This window comes from Chinchilla lanigera, unplaced genomic scaffold, assembly GCF_000276665.1.
Source record: "Chinchilla lanigera isolate Chin_1 unplaced genomic scaffold, ChiLan1.0 scaffold00049, whole genome shotgun sequence".
Lineage (NCBI taxonomy): Eukaryota > Metazoa > Chordata > Mammalia > Rodentia > Chinchillidae > Chinchilla > Chinchilla lanigera.
The window spans coordinates 16,034,719-16,054,885 of record NW_004955450.1 but is presented as its reverse complement, the minus strand read 5'-3'; the positions used below and the strand labels follow the sequence as shown (position 1 = coordinate 16,054,885).

The window sequence follows — 20,167 nt, the reverse complement described above, 5'->3', positions numbered from 1 at the left end:
ACACACATCAACAGCTACCACTTCCTTCCTTTTCGTTTTTTACTTAGAGATACCATCTTATTAAATTGCTAAATTTCCTGGGATGGGTGCAAACATGTAATCCTCCTGCCTTAGCCTCCCAGAGTGCTGGGGTTACAGGTGCATGTAGCGCATACCTGGCTCCCTTATCATGTCTTGACAATAAGAGTTACAGGGAAACTCAAGTGCTTCACTGGAAGATAATGCATGATCTATACCCAGCACAGCCTTCCTGGTTACCTGATTCCAACACTGGAGTATCTTACAACGCAGTAACTTGGAGATAACTAATAGCACCACAAAATGCAAACTGACACCCACCCTGTAGAAGTTCTGCTGACTTCGTTCCTGGGCTGTGGAAAAAGCTAGCTTTGCTTCCGTTCACACATCCCTTCGTCCATGTAAATTTGTGGGTCCTGGCTTCTCCTTTGAACACCAGTACCTGTTTCCTCACTAATGAGCCCAGTAATATTTACCATCTGTTCATTCTAAGAGGGAGCTAAAGTCATGGTTTTCCCTTTAGAGATGACCTCGTAAGAAGATCCTCAAAGCACATCAGTGTCTCACTGGCTGCTTTCTGAAGATCTCCAGCATGATCCAGCCCACAGGAATTCCAGGGCCGCCGGCTGCCCTGCCACAGGGGATCTGAGCTGGCCCTTGGGTAGCATAGCCTCACCCTGACAGCATCAGCTCAAACACAGAGCTTCCTGAGCCATTCACAAATCTGTTCATAAATGATGCAGTCCAATCCCATTCCGACACCTCCATTAATTCTGTCCTCTGCTGGGCCTATTTCAGGACTATCTCCACTAAATAGCTGAGAAAGGGCTTCAAATCACTTGTTGTAAATAATAATAATTATGTGGTCACATGACACAATTCCATTTAAAAATAAAATCGTAGCTATGTGAAGAGCTCATGACCAACTCCTACTGTGCTTGACAAAGCTGCTTTCTTTGGATGGACCCTGGGCTTAGACGAATATAGTTGAAATCTCCTTCCACCACTTCCTGCCAGGTGGATTTGGGCAACTTGGTGACCGCTTGCCCCCAGGTTTGCCTTTGTAGCCAGGGATAATCGTGCCTAAAGGCAGGGATTCTTCCCAAGTTTTAGCTGAGGTCACACAACGGCTGGCCTCAGCTAAACCTGCATTCTTAACCTCAGCTGGAGCAGACCTCTGCATTCTTCACCCCTACTGTCTGGGCTTCCCAAGAATCAGAGAGTAACCAGCTCCTCCGGTCTTGACAGGGATCCTGGGAAAAGAAGGGGACAACTGGGATTGGGGCCTGGCTTCTTGCAGCCATGAACTCACGTGCCACGGCCGTGCAGCTCTTACAAGACCCGCTGCCCAGAGAGGCGGGGCCTGTGCCTGTCTGTCCAGAGCCCCAGGCTGGCCTGACCCCCCGAGTGAGGACAGGACCCTGGAGAACCACAATCAGGGGCGCTGGCCCCCACAGAGAGCTGCAGTGCTGAGGTGCTCTTCCTCCTGGCCCAGTCCCCGTGTCACTGCCACCGACCACACAATTCACGGCTTTCCTCTGTCTCTCTGAGGAGCCCAGCACGATCACCCTCACCGAGCCCAGCCAGCACCCTGTGTGGCAGGAGGACAGGACTGCTCCCTCCACTCCACAAAGCAAATGTCAAGGAGCCAGCATTGTCCCCTGTCTGCCTGGCGGTATGAAGCCAACCTAAAGTTTTAAATCTTTTTACTTGCAAGCATAACACAAAGAGAGAAAAAAGGTCTTTCATTTCCTGGTACTAATAAAATCACACAGGGGATTACTGGATCCTTGGTACCAAGACACCATAAAAGACTGCTCTGGCCTTGGGGTTTTGTTCTTATTCTTGTTTTGTTTTCCCAACTGTTGCTTCCACGACCTAGAATTCTGGGTCCAACCTGCACTGATCAGGCACCCGACCCGGAACAAGGAATCTCTGGCTTGCAGTTTTCTCACCTGTAAAACAGGAAAAAGATCATTCCTACCTTGTCTGTTAGAAAATCAAAAGGGCCTAATTTTCCCGGCTTCTCGGGCGATCGTGATTTAAGCTTCACAGTCCCATTTGACACAGGAGGAAACTGAGGCAGAGAGAGTGGCAGAGTTGGCCTCTGGTCACAGACATGGAGGCAGGGGCGGGGCCGGGCAGAGGCTCTCCCGGTCCCCGGGTGTGATACTCTTGCGTGGCTGCACACCACTGGGATACTTGAAACCCTTGGTCCTTTCCCCTGTCTAAAATATCCTCTGCGATCTTGTTTTTGCCCTTTGTTTATTTACATTCGTTTCGGTTTTTAACATAGATAAAGACAAGGTTAAACTCCAACCCAGCTCCTTTCCGAAGAGGCAAGGTCCCAAGCCAGCCCACAGGAATGAGGTTCCCCTGTTTGTTTTGCCCTGTTCCACTTGCTTTTCTGTGTCCCCAAATAGTACGAGAATGTCCACACAGAGCGACTGGTGACCAGACAGAACGTTGCTCACTTCCCAGGGGTAGGGTGGCCCCGGGCAAAAGAGAGAGGGAGAGCCACCTTCCTACGACAGGAGCCTGCAGACTTCGTCAGTTCCACCTCAGGGGTGGAACAGGTGAGGTGTAGGAAAGTCCGGTTCTGCTCCAGTGTCGGGGGGCTTCGGCCTTGTCTCTGTCAGGAGAACTGGCACTGCACGTAGGTGTCCCAGTGTCCCCAACCTTTTGGTCTTTTTCTGGTGAGATATGGATGTTTTTCCTGTTGAGATATGGTTCTTGGAACCGTATATTTCAATGGAAAAATCAGAGAAATAACAGTAACAATCCAAACACTACCATTTTGCTTGCTCTTCTATTAGAATATCAAGACTCGCCACTGTCAGGTGAAAGAAAGAAAAGTCTGCTCCTGATTATGAAACTCCCTCTCACCCGAGTGCATCTCACCTTGTCCCGTGGCATTTGCCCGCCTCCTTCCCACAGTGTTTGTGTCTGTGTTCCGGTTCACTTCCTTATCACCATGACTCTGAAGGTCACCCAGGTCGCTAAATGCCAATCTCTGGAAATCTCTATGTTCTCGAGCAGCTCTTCAAATTAAAAGAGCAAGAACGGGGCAACTCTTAAGAATCTAATTATAAAGCCATTATTATTTAAGTCTGAGGATTACAAACCAGAGGGCAGCATTACCCAGACAGAACCGTCTTTGAAGAGCACAGGGAGAAGCCACCGGGCCCTGCAGGGATGAGGTGGGGGCTGCTGCCAGCTCCCGCCTCGGAGGAGCTCCAGGCGCCCGCTCTGAATCTACGGACACTGCACAATCCTCCAAGACCCCTGCACTTCCTTGGAAGCGGAAATGACCAAAGATGCCACCAGTAGATCTACTGATTATTCGGATGCAGTGAAGAAGGCAACTGCATTGCCATGCCACCTTGAAGGCCACCTGTCCCTCCACGGCAGGGACATCACCTCTTGGACAAGAGCATCTTTATTAGTTAAAAATTTTGAGTGCACCCCCCCCCCAGTGTATGGGCAGCTATTTGCTTACAAGTAATAGAGCACTGACATATTATAAGCATGCACACACAGACGTAAACTTGTAACGTGATATAAAGACAGACCTGAAAAGTCTCTATGCTCCTCACGCACCCAAGTCGGTCCCTCCGTGGCAAAGGGTCTCAAGCTTCACAGGACAAGAGGGACCCAGGAGCTGGTTTAAAATGAGCGTTCTCCACGCTCCAGTCCCAGAGGACTGAGTTCTTCATAAGTTGGTATCTCAAAGTATGGTCTCAGGCACGTGCCATCCCAACTTAATGGGCAAGGAATGGCACCCATTAAGGTGTGGGTGCCCTCAAAGCTAACAGATGGCCAACCCAGGATTGTGGGCCCTGGAAACCGCCTACGCCTGCCCTGAGAGGCCCTGATCCTCTCCCTCCCAGCAGCCTCCAGAGCCAGCTACGGGGAATTGTGCCTTAAAACCAGAGGGGGCAGGACCGGTGATGGACCCGAAGGAGCTTGGGGGGCAGGAGGGGGCGGGGGATGGCAGGAGATCTAAGCAGGCACAGAACCCCTTCCACCAGCCACTCTCAGGAGCGGGCATGAACAGTCAGAGAGGAATTGGGGGTGGGGATTCCCAGAACTAGAAGAGTGCTGAGAGCAGAAAGTGGTGCAAGTGGATTCTGCAGAGCTTCTGGGTGGGGTGGGGGCAGGGCCGTGGGGCCGTGGTTTTTGAAGGTTCCTGGATCCGTGGGCATCTTTAGGAAGCTAATCTGCAAACCAAGGTGGGGTAGCGGGGTTCGGGGCAGTTACTGGCAGTGCCCAGCGGAGAAGCAATGAGAGTAGGCACGAGGACGAGGCGACAGCTGGTTTTTGGACTCAGCTTCCAGGGAAAGAGAAGGAACAAGGGACTTTCGGGTGCTGCCCTTAACTGTGCCGGGCAGGAGAAGCCGGCCAGGCCTCCAGGGCAGAGAGCTCGATCAAAGTCACGTGCTTGTCACGTGGTCCCCAGGAATCAGCGCTGGGGGAAGAGGTGGAGGCTTGGGGCAGCACACAGCAAGGCTTGGGCTCACGGCCACTTGGGCTCTTCAGGGCATCTTATCCAGGCAAGAGTCCCCGGGACATCTCACTGCCCGCCTGGCATTTCCACCTGGAGGGCTAAGGGCCGCCTGGGACTGCGCAGGCCAAAGCTGCTCCCTCACGGCCTCCCCTGCCTCCGCTAAGGGAAGCCCCACCCCGTACCCTAGCAGCCAGAAAATCCAACTGGCTCCACCTTCAAAATATTTCCAGCACCATCCGACTGCACACGACCATGAGGGACCAAGCTGCCCTCACTGGATCCCCCACCGCCCTCACTGGATCCTCCATTGCTCTCACTGGATCCTGCATCACCCTTGCTCACCCGCAGATCAGTGACCTCTTAAAACGTGATGCGAAGCACAGCCCTCTTCTGCCCAGAATGGCTCTCCACAGCTCACAGTGCAGAAGCCAAAGGCCAGTGACAGTCCCCCACCCCCGTCCTCTGGCTTCCCTGCTATTCTGGGAACACACAAGGCCTGCACCAGCTCCAGGGCCTTGGCCCAGACTGCCTGAAGTTCCCAGGGAATTCCCAGGGGCAGCTCCCTCACCTCCCTCAACCTTTGTCCTAAGACCAACTTCCCCACAATGTTTCCTCTGACCGCTCCGCTTAAAATCCCTACCATTGTCCACTTCGTCTGCTAAGCCTTTCCGGTGCTCCTGGCCTCACTGCGCTCTGCCAATCCACGTAGACTCTGCTGTGTTATTTCTGCTGCCGTTATCTGCAGATAACTGGTGCAAAGCCCTACAAGGACTCTGATCTTTGTCTGCTTGTATATCCCGGGTGCCTAGAACAGGGTCTGGTACGGGCACGCAGCAGGAAGTGTGTGTGTGTGTGTGTGTGTGTGTGTGTGTGTGCTGAATAAAATTTAAGCTTCAGTCACTCTAAGATGCAAGGATGAGCGTAAGAGCTGCACAGGGTAGAAAACCCCCTGCCTGGTTTTGCTGAGCAGCCTCGTGGCTGAGCCGTCATAAACACAGAGAGGGAAGGGTGTGGTCGATGCGGGCCAGCCCTCCCCGGGGCTCAGCGTGGGCATCTGAGCTCCCCACCTAGCTCCTCCTTACCCTGAGAGTCAAGGACTTCTGCTCCTGTCGGCTCTAGGAATGTCGCCCACCGCACTGTGATGAACACCAGCGCCAGCCACTTCACTCGGCTAAACAGAAGTGGACCCGCAGGGCCCGGCGCGGCAGAGCCGCACGGCACTCCCTGGGCTTGGACGTCAGCTGGGCCCTCAGGCCTTCGCTCTGCTGCCAAGGGAGACTTGGGCAAGGCCGCAGCCACCCACCCTGACCTTTGACAGAATTTCCAAACATGACATGTTAACCTTAAATGGATTAATTTGGAACGATGGCCAGGGCCTGAGAGGGTGAGAATAAACCACAAGACACTTGATTTTCAAAAGGTATCAGGATAAAAGCACTTCCACAGCTAGATCTTGTCGGTAGGAGAGACGGTCAGACGTGGGGCTGGGGGCAGCGAGGGAAGGGGTCCAGGTGCTAGACAACATGTGAGGAGGTTAATGATTGATGGGCAGCCTTCCCTAACAGAGCACCGACAGGCATTCTGGTCTCTCTAGCTCCAGAAACTGGAAAGAAGACCTCGGACCCGGGAGAGGCAGGAGAAATGGGAGGCACCCGGCGCGTTGCCGTTTTCTTGGTTGTGTGCATCTTTACCCAGTCACGCGGCCGTGGACAAAGCCTGGAGCCAGGTAAGGGCCTCTCTCTGCTCCAGAGACAGGCATGGATTTTGCTTTCTTAAATTCGTACCACAAACACTCGCTGTGTGGGACGGAGCTGGCTTCTGAGCGCACCAGGTGGTTCTGTGAGCGGAGCTGCAGATTCCCAGGGAGAGGTAGCACTTTGCAAACAGGACTGAAATCTTAGGAAAGCACCGGGAGAAGGGTAAGAGCTCGTGCCGCTCGCAGTGAAGTTGTGATTTGGAAACAGTGGCGCTCAGACATCTTCAGCAGAGAGTGGGAGACCTGGGAAATTCCTGAGAGTTAACTTGGCATCTAATTTGCAACCTGGGAGCACAGCATGGGCCGAAATGCTCTGTCTTGCTGGGGTTGTCCCCTTGCCCGGCTCTCTCTGAAGAGAGGAATTTATGAGTGCTGCTTGTAGCTGGATCTAAAGTAGAGACCTCTTGCGTATTTTCTGGTCTTCATTTTTCGGTGAAAGTTTTACTGTGAGAACTGAGTAGCAGCCTCTCCTGTTTTGTCTGTCACTTCATAAACTAGACTGTTAGCCAAGGACAGTTCCAAACGCTTGATCAGGTAGGCAGAGACCAAGTTCCCCGCTGAGCGGACCATTCGATCAATAAATGATGGCCCTGACATTAGCCAAGCCATCTGACCAACCTGAGTGAGAGTCTGGGCTTTATATTCGATCAGAGGTGAGTGACGCTACGGGACTGGGACTGGTTTCTTAGGGACGATGCTTAAGCCGAGTTCCGAAACTTTGAGAGTTAGGACATAACGGGGTACGTGCCTGAGAATTCCAGAAACTTTCCCCCTTTCACAAAAAGGTCCGTCCCTTTGTATTTGGTTATCACGTGACGTCCGACGTCACAGTCTCCTGGCCCAGAATGTTGTGTTAGTTTGCTGGCTCATGCCTGAAGCATAGCAAAGTTAGCAGGCATGTTGATGTCCCGGGTGGGACCTTACAGCCTGGGCCAGCACTCGAGCCCCCTGCGCCCTCGAGCTTTGACGTGTCCGTTGCGCGGTTTCATGAGTGGAGACGCAGAGCGGCTGCGCGCGGGCGCGGGTTCTCTCCTCGGCGTGGCGTCTGGGAGCCGGGTCTTCCCCCTTCCTGAAGTTGCGGCTCGTTCCTTCTCGTCGCCCCAGCAGGTCATGTCTGAACATAACTCGCTCCCCTCATCGTCTGCCCCACGCTTAGCCAGCAAGACTCAGCAGTGGAAGTGCCAGGGCTGGGCAGAGGGTGAGGGAAACATGGCCTCCCCTGGGTGTCAGGGGTCACCCAGGCTTTCCTTGAAACTCCCCTCCTGCTGCTGCCTTTCTGGTCCTGGTTTATCCCAGTGCTGACGGAGGAGGCGGAGATGAGTCAGGAGGTCCTCGGGAGAGAGGCATGGGGGTGCAGAGGCAGCTGGCTCCCCTGAGAGCAGAGCCCCGGTTGTGTGCGGGTTGATGTCCTCCTGGGGCCAGTGTCTCCAGGGGGAGCCCCTGTCTGACGCTTTCTGTGCCAGCGGCTGTCACAGGGGCAGTCTGCAGTGTCTGGAGATGTTTAGGGCATCCCGGCCGGGACAGAGTGTCCTCCTTCCAGCATCTGGTGGGCAGAGGCCAGGGACACAGCCCGACACGCTGTCCTGCAACGGCCTTTACACTGCAAACCGCGCCCCACGACACTGAGACTGAGGAGCCTGTGTCCCTGGTCACAGGCCAGGGAAAACCCTCAGGGACCCTTCTTCCTCCGCCCGCCCCACGCCGCCAGCCCCCGAGCCCCTTGTTACTGCCCTCTTCCTGCCCGCTTCCCCAGCGCACTTGACCCGGATGTGCCAGGCCAAGCGCATTCTGTGTCACGCTCACCCCCCCTGTGAGTCACCCCGCGGTTCCGCGTCCTGTCCGGGGCCCTGGGCTGCTGGGGCACCGCCTGGCTGTGAGGCTGCAGCCCTGTCCGTGTGCAGCCGGGGAACCTCCGCTCACCAGGAGGCAGGGCGGACGGTTGCTTCTGGCCTTCAGCACCCAGGGGCACCGGATGCAGGGAGCTTCGTGGCGTTCAGAACCACTGTCACCCTCAGGCCCCCGAGCAGCCAGCGCTGCTCCAAGCCCTGCTGGTGCTGCAGGACCCTGGCGGCCCCCGAGCCACCTCAGGGTCTGCCCTGCCCGCCCGCCCTGGCCCCAGCACCACAGCCTGGAGACGGTGAGGCCCACTGCCCAGGGAGGCGCCGTGGCCCCTGTCAAGGGCTCGAGCACAGGCGAGGCACGGCCCGGCACACCTCTCCTGCAGAGCCCTGAGGCCCCAACACTGAGAAAGGGAAATCCTTCATCAATGCTGTTGAAAGCAAGGGTAATAAAGCCACCCTTGTTAACCCCTGACACGGCTTTATGAAAAATAAGCTGCATTTTCCGAATACTAACCCCAAAAAGGTCAGATACCGCTTTACAAAGAAATACTGCAAACCTCTGGTGAGTGCGGCTTAACGGAGACAGCTGGGTTCTCCTGCCTGCATCTGTATTGTCCTTCGCGATGTGGCGCTTGCTGTGGAGCCTACATAGAAAACCCGGGGCCACTCAGGAAGTGGGGACCCCCGTGACCCCAGGGTGTGGCCCGCTGGCTGAGAAACGCTGCTCTGAGCAGCTGGCCCTTGTCACCCACCGTACCCTCCAGGAACCACTGGCCACCTGGTAAGGCTCCAGCCTTGGAAGCTGGAAATAAGGGGACTTCTGTCCCCACAAAATTTACACAACATTAGAAGCAAAAGTTAGTCTACCTTTCATTGATGTTGGTGATAAAAGCTCCTCAAGTAAAACAGATTTTTGGGCCTAAGTTCTAAAAACCTTCTATGGTTACTGTGTATATGTGTCACATTATTGTATTTTTATTATTTATTCTTTAATGAATATTGTGTTCTACCTCGACATTAACTGAAAGAACTCCCGGCTCCACACTGGCCCAACATGCACAGACCAGCACCGTTCGCCCAGCAGGAGTAAGACCTTCCCGGTTCAGCCTCCTTCCAGTTCACTTGGGTGTGCCACTTAGTACTGTCCCTGAGTTTAAACAGGAGATAAAGACTCAAAGTAGAAAGTGACAGCACAGTGCTTGTAAAGGCAAAAGCACAGTGTGTGGTGGTGCACGCCTGTGATCCCAGCACTTGGGAGGCTGAGGCAGGAGGATCGTTGTGAGCTCAAGGCCAGCCTGACCTGCACAGTGAAACCCTGTCTCAAAAAGACCAAAAAAAAACAGAAGTTAAGTGACTTCCATGTCCTGAGAGTTTTTGTATGTCTAAAATGTAAAGCAATCTAAAAAAAAAAAGAGTGCACACTGTGAGGCATAAGGCTTGGTTTGCAAAGTAAAAACCTGAGTTCCTGCAGCAAATATCGCCCTTGTGTTTGAATATCTTAAAGTTGAAATTTATTCTTTTAAAACTGCTCGATGTATCCAGGCAAGGTGGCACACATCTGTGATCCCAGCACTCAGAAGGCTGAAGCAGAAGGATCGCTGTGAGTTCAAGGCCAGCCTGGGCTATGAAATGAGTTCAAGGTCAGCCTGAACTGCACAGTGAATGAAACCTTGTCTCAAAAAGAAAAAAGGGCTGGGGGTGTGGCTCAGTGGTAGGGCACTTGTCTAGCATGCACAAGGCCCTGGGTTCAATCCCCAGTACCGCAAAAAACAAACAAAAAAGAAAAGAAATCCTTCCTGTGGGTCAATACAGTGCGTGAGGGAGACCCGCAGAGCCCCTGGGAGGAGGCCGTGTCCGTGCGGGACCTGGAAGGGTGGATCCAGACCGAGTAGGAGGCTTTCCTTATGCACAAACAGACACGGAGCTGACAAAGCGCATCGTTCAGGGGCTGGGGATTTAGCTCAGCGACACAGCGCCTGCCCGGCAAGCGCAAGGTCGTGAGTTCGATTCCAGGTACCGGAAAAAAAAAAAAAAAAGCGCATCGTCCAAAAGTACAGACCTGGAAAGAACTCGCGTGTGCGCTCACGCGCGCGTGCGCGCGCACACACACACACACACACACACACACATATTGAAAAGTGCTGCTAGCACCAACTCAACACCCCTTACCCAAGCCTGGTTTCAATACCCGCCGGAAACCTAAGACTTCCAGAAACTTTCGGGAAAAAACGACCGGGTTCGGACATGAAAGCCCCCTTGCCGGCGCTGGGCGCTCACCCTCCGCTCAGGGACGTCACCGCGTGCAGGCGGCGGGTCAGCACGGCCCAGGCCGCCTAAACAGCCCCGAGCTTTGCGTCAGGGCGACAGGGACCTGGCACCTTCACAAAAGTCAGGAACAACGTGTCTTCCGGCTTTTAAAACTAACGTGGGCTCACAGCCGTGCCCAGAGTGAGTACCTGCGCCTCGCTGGAGACGGAAGCAAACTTAAAAATGCGTGAAGGGTTTCAAGGCCACAGAGGGTAGGAGTATTTGAATGTTAAAATTCGCTTGCATTTATCGCTGGGGGTTGCTGGGGACCAGCCCTCGCGCCTGCTGTCCCTGGGAGGGCTCCAGGGACCCCGGGCCTCCCTCCCTCCGCAGGGAGCCCCTCTGCAGACCCCTGGCCCTGCCGCCCCGCTAGGCGCGCCCCTGGACAAGAAGACACCTGGCCTCCGCCTGCCTGTCGCAGGGACCCGGGGCTTGGCCGATTCTTGCACTCACCCCACGGGAGAAGCAGGCGGGACAGAGCCGGAGCAGAGTGAGGTGGGCCGGGCGCGGGGACGTGCAGTGCCCAGCGCGGCCATGAGGGGGCGCGTCCGGGAGCGCGGTGAGGGCCGAGGGCCGCCCGGGCCGCCGGGACCCTGCGAAGCCGGCTGGGGCTGAGCAAGCTCTCGGCAGGCACGCTGGTGCCAGGCACACTCGCAGCTTTGCCGCCGCTGGGGAGCAGGAGCAGCGGCGGGGACCGAGGCGTGCAAGGGGAGGCCGCTTCCCGCTGCCCACCAGCCGGGGACCGGGGCAGGGCAGGGAGAGGGGCAGGGCGGGGCAGGGCAGGGCAGGGAGAGGCAGGGGTATGGCAGGGCGGGGCAGGGAGAGGGGCAGGGCGGGGCAGGGCGTGGCGTCCGCGCGTGCCGGCGGCCTGGAAGCAGCTCTAGGGGAAGGCATCCCTGACCCCACCCAGCGGCGGTTGCGCTCCGACCCTGCGTGGGCAAACAGCAGTGGGCGCGACCGTGCGCGTGCGGCGTTCCCGCCGGCAGGGCAAAGGGAAAGGCACCGGAGGAGAAGTCCACGCATGCGTGCCCGCAGGAGCCCGCGTGGCATCTCTGTGTGCCCGCGTGCCCCAAGGCTGTCGGCACTGTGCGCCTGGGGAGGTGCACTTCAGAGATCCGAATGCTTTGAAAGCACCTTTGCCTCCAGATGGGGCCGGGGGCGGGGGCAGCCCGGCTCTGCAGGCTGCGGCTGGGCTGGGGCAGGAGCTCCCGGGCCCCCCCAGAGCTGCCCCCTGGAAGGCCTGGACACCCGCGCATCTGACAGGTTCCCAGGGTGCCGCGGGCCTGGGCGCCACAGAGAACCGCTAGGAAAACAAACACAGAACCGAAATGGGCCTGGGTGGCCTGGCTGCCCGCCCCAGTGCCCCGGGCACACCTGCCCTTCCTCCTTGCGCAGGGTGAGGGCCGGGGTTCCACACCTGGCGCCTCTGGACGCCCACCTCCCTGGGCTTGTATTTTTTTCTTAAACCCAAGACATTCATGCAAATGTATTCTTCCAAAACAAGACATCAGGCTGCTGAAAAGGATGCAGCTCTTCTGTAAATTTTTTATCCGTGTAATAAAGCAGTTTGTGACGAAAAGTTCCCAAGCCGAGAGTCCCCTGCAATGGCAGGAGGTAGTCACCCTGACGGCCGATTAACCATCCACTCTGAACTCTGCCCTGGCAGCCTGCAAATGTTATCAAGGACATTCTTTTCGCGTGAGCTGGGCATTACCACGGGGCAGGGCTGCGGCCTCTCAGCTGCCCAGCACTGGCCCTTCCTGACAGGGAAAAGCTTTCTGCTGACAAGTGTTCCAGCCGCCAGTCCCAAGAGAGAACGCATGACAAGAGGAGCAGCAGCAAGACGGCCCTCATTCACGAGCCACCTGCTCCGCTCCAGCCCAGGATCAGAAAATTCCGTTCACCACCGAGCTTCCAACTCTGGGGGGCGGGGTGCATAATTTCACCCCAGTACGTGTGCAAATGGCACTGGGTGCGAAGCCCAGAAGGCTTCACAGACAGACAAAATCTGAGTTGAGCCTGGGAGGAAAACTAAGCCCGGGCCTGGACGCGGAGTTTGAAAATGACAGGGAGTCGGAGGCCCGGGAAGGCGGCTGCAGGCTGGCCCACGGCCGAGCTCCCCGCCTCGCCCGCCCCTGTGTGGGGAGCAAGGGCGGCACAGAGAAGGCTGGGGCGAGCTCACCAGCTGTGCAACCCCGCCTGGCGCTGCACCCACGAAACCTCCCGCGCTGCCTCCGGGTCAGGCCGGGCGCTGGGCAGGTCTCCGACGTGCTCTTGTTAATCGCGGCTCCAAGCGCCAAGTCACGGCGGGTTCACAGGGTGAAACCGAAGCAGGAACACGCTGGGAGCTTGAGCAGCTACCTTCCACCCCCAAACCCTCTCTCCCGAGGCTGAGGAGAGACGCATTTGGAGACTGCTTCACGCTAGCCTGGCGACCAACAGCCATTTCATCTTTGAAAAATCTCTCCTACCGGCGCTCTGTCCCCAGATTTTTACAATAACCCTGTAATCGATGCTGGGCAGGTGTTAAATCCCCGTCTCACGGGCATCTCCTGCAAGCTGGGTTTCTGTAGCTCAGGGCAGACAGGGAGAGGCCCCCCAGAGCGCCCCGAGGGGGCGGAGCTGAGAGGGGCTGCCCGGGAGCCAGGCTCGGCTGGGTGAGGCGGAGGAAGGTCAGGGCTCCGGTTTGGATTCTGCTAGCAGGGCAAGCACTTGAGTGGTCCGTGACACAATAATCTAGCAGCTGCTTGTTGTTAACGAATTCGTACTTACTCAGGCAGGATGGCGCCGGTGGGAGAGTAGAACAGGGCTGAGCTGGTGCTGATCGGAGGGGGACACGTCACGCGTGTTTGTCCCAGAGTGGCCTCCTCTCTGCCTCGGGGTCCCGGGGCACGTGGCTGGGTTCTGCGGGCACTGGCTAGGTTCTGCGGGCACTGGCTGGGTTCTGCGGGCACTGGCTGGGTTCTGCGGGCACTGGCTGGGTTCTGCGGGCACTGGCTGGGTTCTGCGGCGGCCTTGGCACCAGGCTGCCCAGGCTTTGCTGTGCTGTCTCCGGTTCTCTTGCAGAGGAATTCAAGCAATGTCTGTGAAGTCTCTTGACACCTGTGCACAGGTGGGCAGCCCAGCCTGGGCGACTCCGTTTGCGTCTGATCCCAGCTGGGTGTCAGACAGGGACGTCCGGGTGGCTGCCATAGCACCACCACCGGGATGGCTGCAGGGGTCAACCCCCCGCTGGAACTGGCACCTAAGCTAGCGGGATCCGGGAGTGGGAAGCGAGGCTCCAGCCCACTTTAGCCTGACCGCGCTTAGCGCGTGCAGCTGCCGTCAGGAGTGCAGGGCCGCGCACACAGGAAGTGCGGTTCTGTGAGAACACGGCAGCACACGTCACTTCGGGATCAGACACTGACAGTACAAATACACACGGGATGCTTTCTGGAGGCAAACTCCTACACTGCTTTCGCGGAGTGGAACCAAGATACATGGGATAGCAGCTACGATTTTTAAGAACCTTTACATGTGCCAAGGGCCGTACCTATTTATTTCGCTTAATCCATGCATCCCCTCTGTGGGATAGGTTTTACTGTCCCGGGCCTGCAGCTGGGGACTTTGGGGCTCAGGGTAACGAAATGACAGGATTCTCAGGCAGGCCCGTCTGACCGCAAACCCGCCAGCCTGAGAGCTCGGCAAGCCAGCTCTGGGTAACATGGACTGGCTTGGGGTTAGTCGGCACAGCCCGGATTTCCAGTGCTCACCTCCAGGGCAGCTGCTGTGACCCTCAGGGCCACCGGATCACCTGGGCCTTTGGAGGTGTCCCTCTGAGGAGGTCACTGCCCATGGGGCCAGGGACACGTTCGCCTGCTTCTGCCACCTTCACCGCTCTGAGTGGCGGGAGTGAGCAGCTGCGGCCGCCCAGAAGGACAAGATCCTGGTCCCTCATTCCGAAACTGTCGCAGTGCCCGGTGCCCAAGGTCAGGTCAGACACATGGGTGTGGGCACCGACATAGCAACCCAGAGAGCGGAACAGCCATCCTGGGCCAATTTTAAAGTGGCCAAGGACCCTGGAAGGGGCTCCCAAGAACCCTCGAGGTTCGGAAGGGTTTTGAGGAGCTGATTGGACCCTGGCTGCTCCTCTGTGGGAGGGATGGACAGCCAGGAGAGCTGTCCACAGCCACCCGGAAGGCCTTGTGGAGGACACAAGACCCTAAAGAATGGCAAGCCTAAGAAATGAAAGGAGGGGCTTGCTGTCAGGCAGGTAGTAGCATGGGCAGAGGAGTGGAGGTTGGGACCTCTGACTTGGACAGAGGGGCCGGAGAAGAGGGCTAGCGCGGAGGTCATGGGAGAGAAAATACAGACAATTACACGGAAAAGTGCTAGGAGGCGGGGCCAAAAAAAAAAGCAGTTTATAAGATATGCACCTGTGTTAGGGGAGAAAATGCATTGGAGGAAAATGCCCTGAAATGTAAACAGCACCGGTGATAAGATTATAGCTGATTTTGTTTTCTCACGCTTTCCTGTATGCTTCCTGTTGCTCTGCAGTGGTGCGTACTGCTGAGATATCGTGAAAACATACAAACATTTTCAGTACAAAGGGCACCAAGTGCTGAGCCAGACCTGAGTCCATAGCCACGACCCACACCCGCCCAGCCCAGTGCAGCCCAGGGGCCGCCGGAGGCGGACACTGGAGATGGGTGGGGTGGGGACGAGGGGGACCCCGGCTCCCAGGCGCCACCGGAACACTTGGGTGGCCCCTGCCCGGGGATCAGAGTAGCCCTGTGCACACAGAGACCCCCCACACCCCAGAGCTCAGACAGATGTCTGCTCTCTCTTTTCGCTCCTCAACTAGTTCGCAGAGGTTTCGCCGTCCACATTCACAAAGGCAAAATAAACTGGGGAAAGCAGCAGGTCCTCTGTCTCTTTTGGGTTTCCTTTGCTATTTTACCAACCAACAAAGTAGTCTCTCTTTTCTTAAGCATAGTACCAAGTACCATGCATAAATTGAGAAACTGCAAGGAATCCTAGAGAATATCTCATCTACGCATCTAGTTCACAAGTAAGAAATTAGAAGTGAAAGAGGTCAAGGGGGGTGCGAAGCTGCGTGAAGGCTCCTCCCCAGCAGAGACAGCGCGCAGGCCTGGCTGCTCCTCCCTCCCCGTCCGGGTGTCATTGGATGAGCTCGGGGCCTGGTCACCAGGAGAGGCGTGCGCAGCGCTAGGGTTCAGAGATGGAGAGACTTCTAACGCTTGCTCAGTTTTACCCCTGGAAAGCGACTGTCTGTGGGGCACCGGTTTAGAACGTGCCACGTGGCTTCTCCAGGGAGAACTTCGCAGCGGGCCTTCTACGCTGTGTGCCCCACACACCCGGAATATTTCCCGCGTGCGCAAGGCCTCTCCGACCTGGCCACTGGTGAGCAAGACCTTAAATGTTCCCTTCTCCGTAGAAGCCTTCGTACAACTAAAGCCCTGTCACTCGGGAATCAGGCAGCTACCCTGCTATTCTTTCCCCTCCAAAATCAGCTGGCTAATTCCATTCGGTAATCTAAAGGGCAAGGAGGGGCTGCGGGTGGGGCTCAGTGAGGAGCAATCCCCATGCAATCCCTAGCACCCCAAAAGCTAAAAACACCAGTTTAGTCATTTCCACCCTATGAACTTGACCAGACTGGGTATAGAGCAAGGATTTCCGTCTTGCACATAAACACCTACCCACAGCTGTGCTTTGCACCATACCTCTCCATTTGGACCTGTGGTTCCGTTCTTCTGATCTTTGGGGGTTTTCTGCGCGTCCTTCTGTGGATGGGCCACGTCGTTAAGTTTTACATTAGGTGCCCCTAGAGCGCAGGGGAGAGACTGACTCACCGGTTTATACTTCTTTTTGGTCAGGAACATAGGTGACTGGGGGATTAAGAAACACATTTTCCTGAGTTGGATACTAACAAAAATTAAATGGCAGCAGTCCACGCTGTCCCCAGTAGCTGGAGAGCTTTAAAAATAAAATAAATAAGCACCTGTTCCAGTTTTCTTTTACTCCTACAGAGACAGGGAAATTGCTGAAGAAAAATTATGCCCGTATTTTCTGTGCTGTGCCTGTTGGAAGAAGAATAAAATCTTTAAGTGGGGTCATCAGGAAGTGCTTAAGAAACGAGAGGTCCACAAGCCGACCTCTGCGGTCTGGGGATCGGCTTCCAGGGACAGACGGGTGTGTGCTCTGTTAGAGCTGCAGCCAACCTCCCACCCTGCCCCCACCTCCTGCAGCTGAGCCATTCCCGGCAGCTCATTCACACCCTTGCTCCTTGGTGTCTATGTCGGTACCATGACTAGCAAGACGCTGTCCTGGCCCCTGCCGCTTCCCCCAAGCCCAGCATCTGGGTCAGTATCACCCAAAGAATAAGCTCCATTTGAGGCTGTCCTTCCCTCCAACTTCTCACAGTTTTAGGTGCTTTCAGGTCTTGGACCAACCCTCCACCAGCACTAATAGTAGTCTAGAGTTCTTCCCCCACATGAAAAGCTCAGAAATGAAAGAATTCCCCATTTCCCAGCCCTTTGGCACACAGTCTGATGACTTCCTGTCCCAGGGACTTCACACAGACAGACCTTTCCCCACCCTACACCACTCCCGGACCCAGTCCTTGGCGTGGTGTCCCAGGGGAATGAGGAGAAGGTGTCCACGTCCTCTTCCGAGGAGGACCCCACACCAACCCTCTCTCGTCTTTAAGAGATGGTCTAAGTTGTATATCAGTGTCTCGGTTACTTTTCTCTCGTTGCTGGGACAAAATACCCGACACCCAAAATTAAGGAAGGAGGGGTTTATTTATATCACAGTTTGTGGAGGTTTCAGTCCATAATCAGCTGGCTCCAAGGCAGGGTGACGGGGCACAGGGGCAACAGTTCAAGGTGGCACAAGACAGTAAAAGCAGCAAGAGCAAAAAAGGTGTAAAAGCAAGCTTCCCACCCTCCTTTATACTGTATGCCTGCTACCACCCCCCAAGGCACTCACACCATCTCGCTGCCCTCCTCTTGCACAGGCTCAGGATGTTTACAAAGTGAGGACCTTGGCCCCCTGCTGTATTAAACATCTAAACTTCCCAAGTTAACACAATGCAGCAACCATTACGATCAGGGAACCCCAAAGCCTGCTATCAAGTCTATGGCCACACCACCTTAACAAGCTGGGTCTCGCCAGATAACACCATCGAGGTCCTAATTTGGGTGGCTTTATTACATTTCTAATGAATATTAAGCAGAAACGATGATGGTGCTAATCAGCTTTCCACGGCTGTAACAAATACCTGAGAAAACTCAACTTTTTGGCTTCTGGTTTGGGAGGGTTCCGTGCGTGGTCAGCTGGGCTATTGCTTTGGAGCTCACGGCAGGCAGCAAGCCTCTAGGTGGGAGCGCTGGTGGGCGGGACATGAGAGAGAGGAAGAGACCAGAGTCCCGACGGTCTCCTTCAGGAGCACACCCTCCGTGGAAGCCCCTCTCTTCAAGGTTTATACCACCTTCCAGGAGCACCAAGCAAAGGTGCTCCAAAACACACAGTCATTTGGGGAACATTCCAGATCTGGACTACAGCAGCCATAGAGCGTAGACTATGGGGCAGGGGTAAGTTCCCCTGTGGCCATGGGTGCAGTGCTTTCTGAAAGGAAGAGATGGAGGACACGCTTTGATGCCATCTGGCTGGTGGGTTCCTCCCTCAACCCAGAAAAAATTATAAGGCAGACAGTCAAGAGAGAATTTAACAAAAGAATTTATTGGAGAGCAAAAGCAGAAAGCTCCCAGTACCAGGAGGGGATCTAAGCAGGTTGCCATGGGGACTCTTTGTCTACAGGTTGTTTGTTTATTTATTTTTTTTTTTTCAATCCTCCTGCCTCAGTCTCTCAGGTGCTGGGATTACAAGCACGCAGCACCACACCTGGCTTGTCTACAGCACAAAAATGACCCCATCTCAGATCACTCTGAGGCAAGTTCAAGCCAAGCTATTGGGTCACAACCAAGAAAGTTTGACTGGAAGTGGACTTCCAGGACCTCTGCATATGTAGCAAGCACCATTGAGTAAAACTTTTCTAAGATTAGCAGAACAACGGCACTCTTCAGAAGGATCCAAATCGGGGTTTGGCAGGACTGGTCACCCATCACTTTGTTTTTGCCACCTTCCTGGACAGGGGGATCCTACTAGTTTAACACAGGACTCGTGTCCATGGGGCCTCCAGAGCCCCGGCCATGGCCACGGGGTCCCCAGGTCGTCCACCGTCCTCCTGTCTCACACATCCTGTTTTTAGGTGAAGTATGACTTTTCTGGTTCTGCCAGGACAAAAACAACTTCCAGAAACTAAGGGCCAATGCCTGGTAGATAGCAGGAGGACCTCCTAATGCGCTGGGAAGTCCTGAGGGGGCCCAGTGTGGCCCCTGACCCTGAGCAACAAGCAGAAGGCAACACAGACGCGTGCGCATCCCCTGGAGACCCTGCTTCCGGGGGTTCTCGCAGGGGACGGGGCGGTGTGCGAGGACAAGGTTGTATTTCAGTGCCTTGCTAAGACTGAGGGAAATGTGCAAAGCTTTTGGGAAAGTGGCTTCATTTTTTCTCTCCCAGGGTCCCTTTTAACAATAAAATACATAAATGAAATTAAAAGCTAAAAAGGCATAAAAAGTCCTGAAGCTCGGCCCGGATTTTCAGGGAAACAGCGATTTCTGGAGGAAGTCCCACCTGCTCCCCAAAACAGAAAAAATAAACAAGATGAGAGGGTCCACCAGCAAACAGGTGTTCCATGTTTTTCTAAGTCACATAAGCAGTTTTTTGTTCTTGTCTTTAGCGGGGTTTTTTTTGTTTTGTTTTGTTTTTTACATTTCCCAAATCAGCCCATCCTGCCGCAGAAAGCCTGTGCCCTGCGCATGTCCCGGTGCTTCCACAGCTGTCACAGGAAGGGATCTTCACCCCGCCCAAAGCCGCCTGGACGGTGCAGATTCCGCTCTGTCGCCTGGGAAGGGTGCGGTCACTCACACCTGCGGCCCTGAGCACGCCTCCACCTTCTTCTGGGCACACAGCAGCCCTGGGACGGGCCCCTGGCTCTCTGAGGGCACAGCGTCACAGGGACAGGTGCGGCCAGCTCACGCCTGCCCCACGTAGGCGGGAAGAAGAGCTTTGTCCGGAGCCTGTGCTGCTGGACTGTAGGGTCACAGCTGCTGGCTGGATGCAGGGGACAGCCCCCTCCGCCTCCAGCGGGGGTCCTCTCTCAGGTCCTTTCAACTCCTAAGGCGCCCCCTTTAAACCAGTCCCTAATTACTAGAAACCCCTCTCTCTCTGGCCTTGGCCAGCAACAGGCTGGCTCCTTCTCATCTTTAAGGGCCATGAAACACAGCTCTGAGGTACAGCAGCAGCGGCTGCTGGTCGGCCAGCTCTGTGAGTGAAGTAGGGGGCATTGGGGAAGGGGAGAGTTCCCGGGACGGAGGGCCCAGGGTGCAGTGTGTGGGCCTCTGCGGGCGCCGGGGCGCGGGCGGGCTGCTGACCAGGAAGAAGGGATCCCTGGGTGTGCGGGGAGAGTCTGGAGAGCAGGGACAGAGACCAGGGCACCCTGTGGCTCGGTTTCCCTCTGCGAGAGGACGAGGGCCGGTGCAGCTCCCCTGGAGGGAAGGGTGCCCAGCGCAGGGCACAAGGGCAGCCCGAACAGGAAGTGGCTGCTGGAGAGGAGAGCAAGCGGGGAGGCATGCGGCATCCCGCTGGGGGGCATGCGCTGGCCTCTCCGGAGGC

The 20,167-nt window shown here is 55.7% G+C and overlaps 2 protein-coding genes across 28 annotated transcripts in view; one reads left to right on the top strand and one right to left on the bottom strand.

Annotated features, from left to right (window-relative positions):
• The window catches only part of Lipc (lipase, hepatic), a 114,581-nt gene that overhangs the window by 7,564 nt on the left and 86,850 nt on the right, over positions 1-20,167 (top strand). Inside the window, exons 1-2 of one of the 3 annotated variants that reach the window (XM_005393838.1) lie at positions 5,865-5,945; positions 6,120-6,251. In XM_005393838.1, the coding sequence (XP_005393895.1) occupies positions 6,167-6,251 (85 nt within the window). In that variant the 5' untranslated portion in view covers positions 5,865-5,945; positions 6,120-6,166. The other 2 variants (XM_005393839.2, XM_005393840.2) reach the window with 2 other exon arrangements.
• Positions 1-20,167, bottom strand: part of LOC106149600 (translation initiation factor IF-2-like) — a 90,290-nt gene that overhangs the window by 69,603 nt on the left and 520 nt on the right. For 15 of the 25 annotated variants that reach the window (XR_001235885.1, XR_001235886.1, XR_001235887.1 and 12 more), the window contains exon 1: positions 10,883-13,190. Coding sequence is in view for 7 of the 25 variants with exons in the window: in XM_013518960.1 (XP_013374414.1) it covers positions 10,883-11,479 (597 nt within the window). In the remaining 18 variants the exon portion in view is untranslated. The other 10 variants (XR_001235892.1, XR_001235896.1, XR_001235898.1 and 7 more) reach the window with 7 other exon arrangements.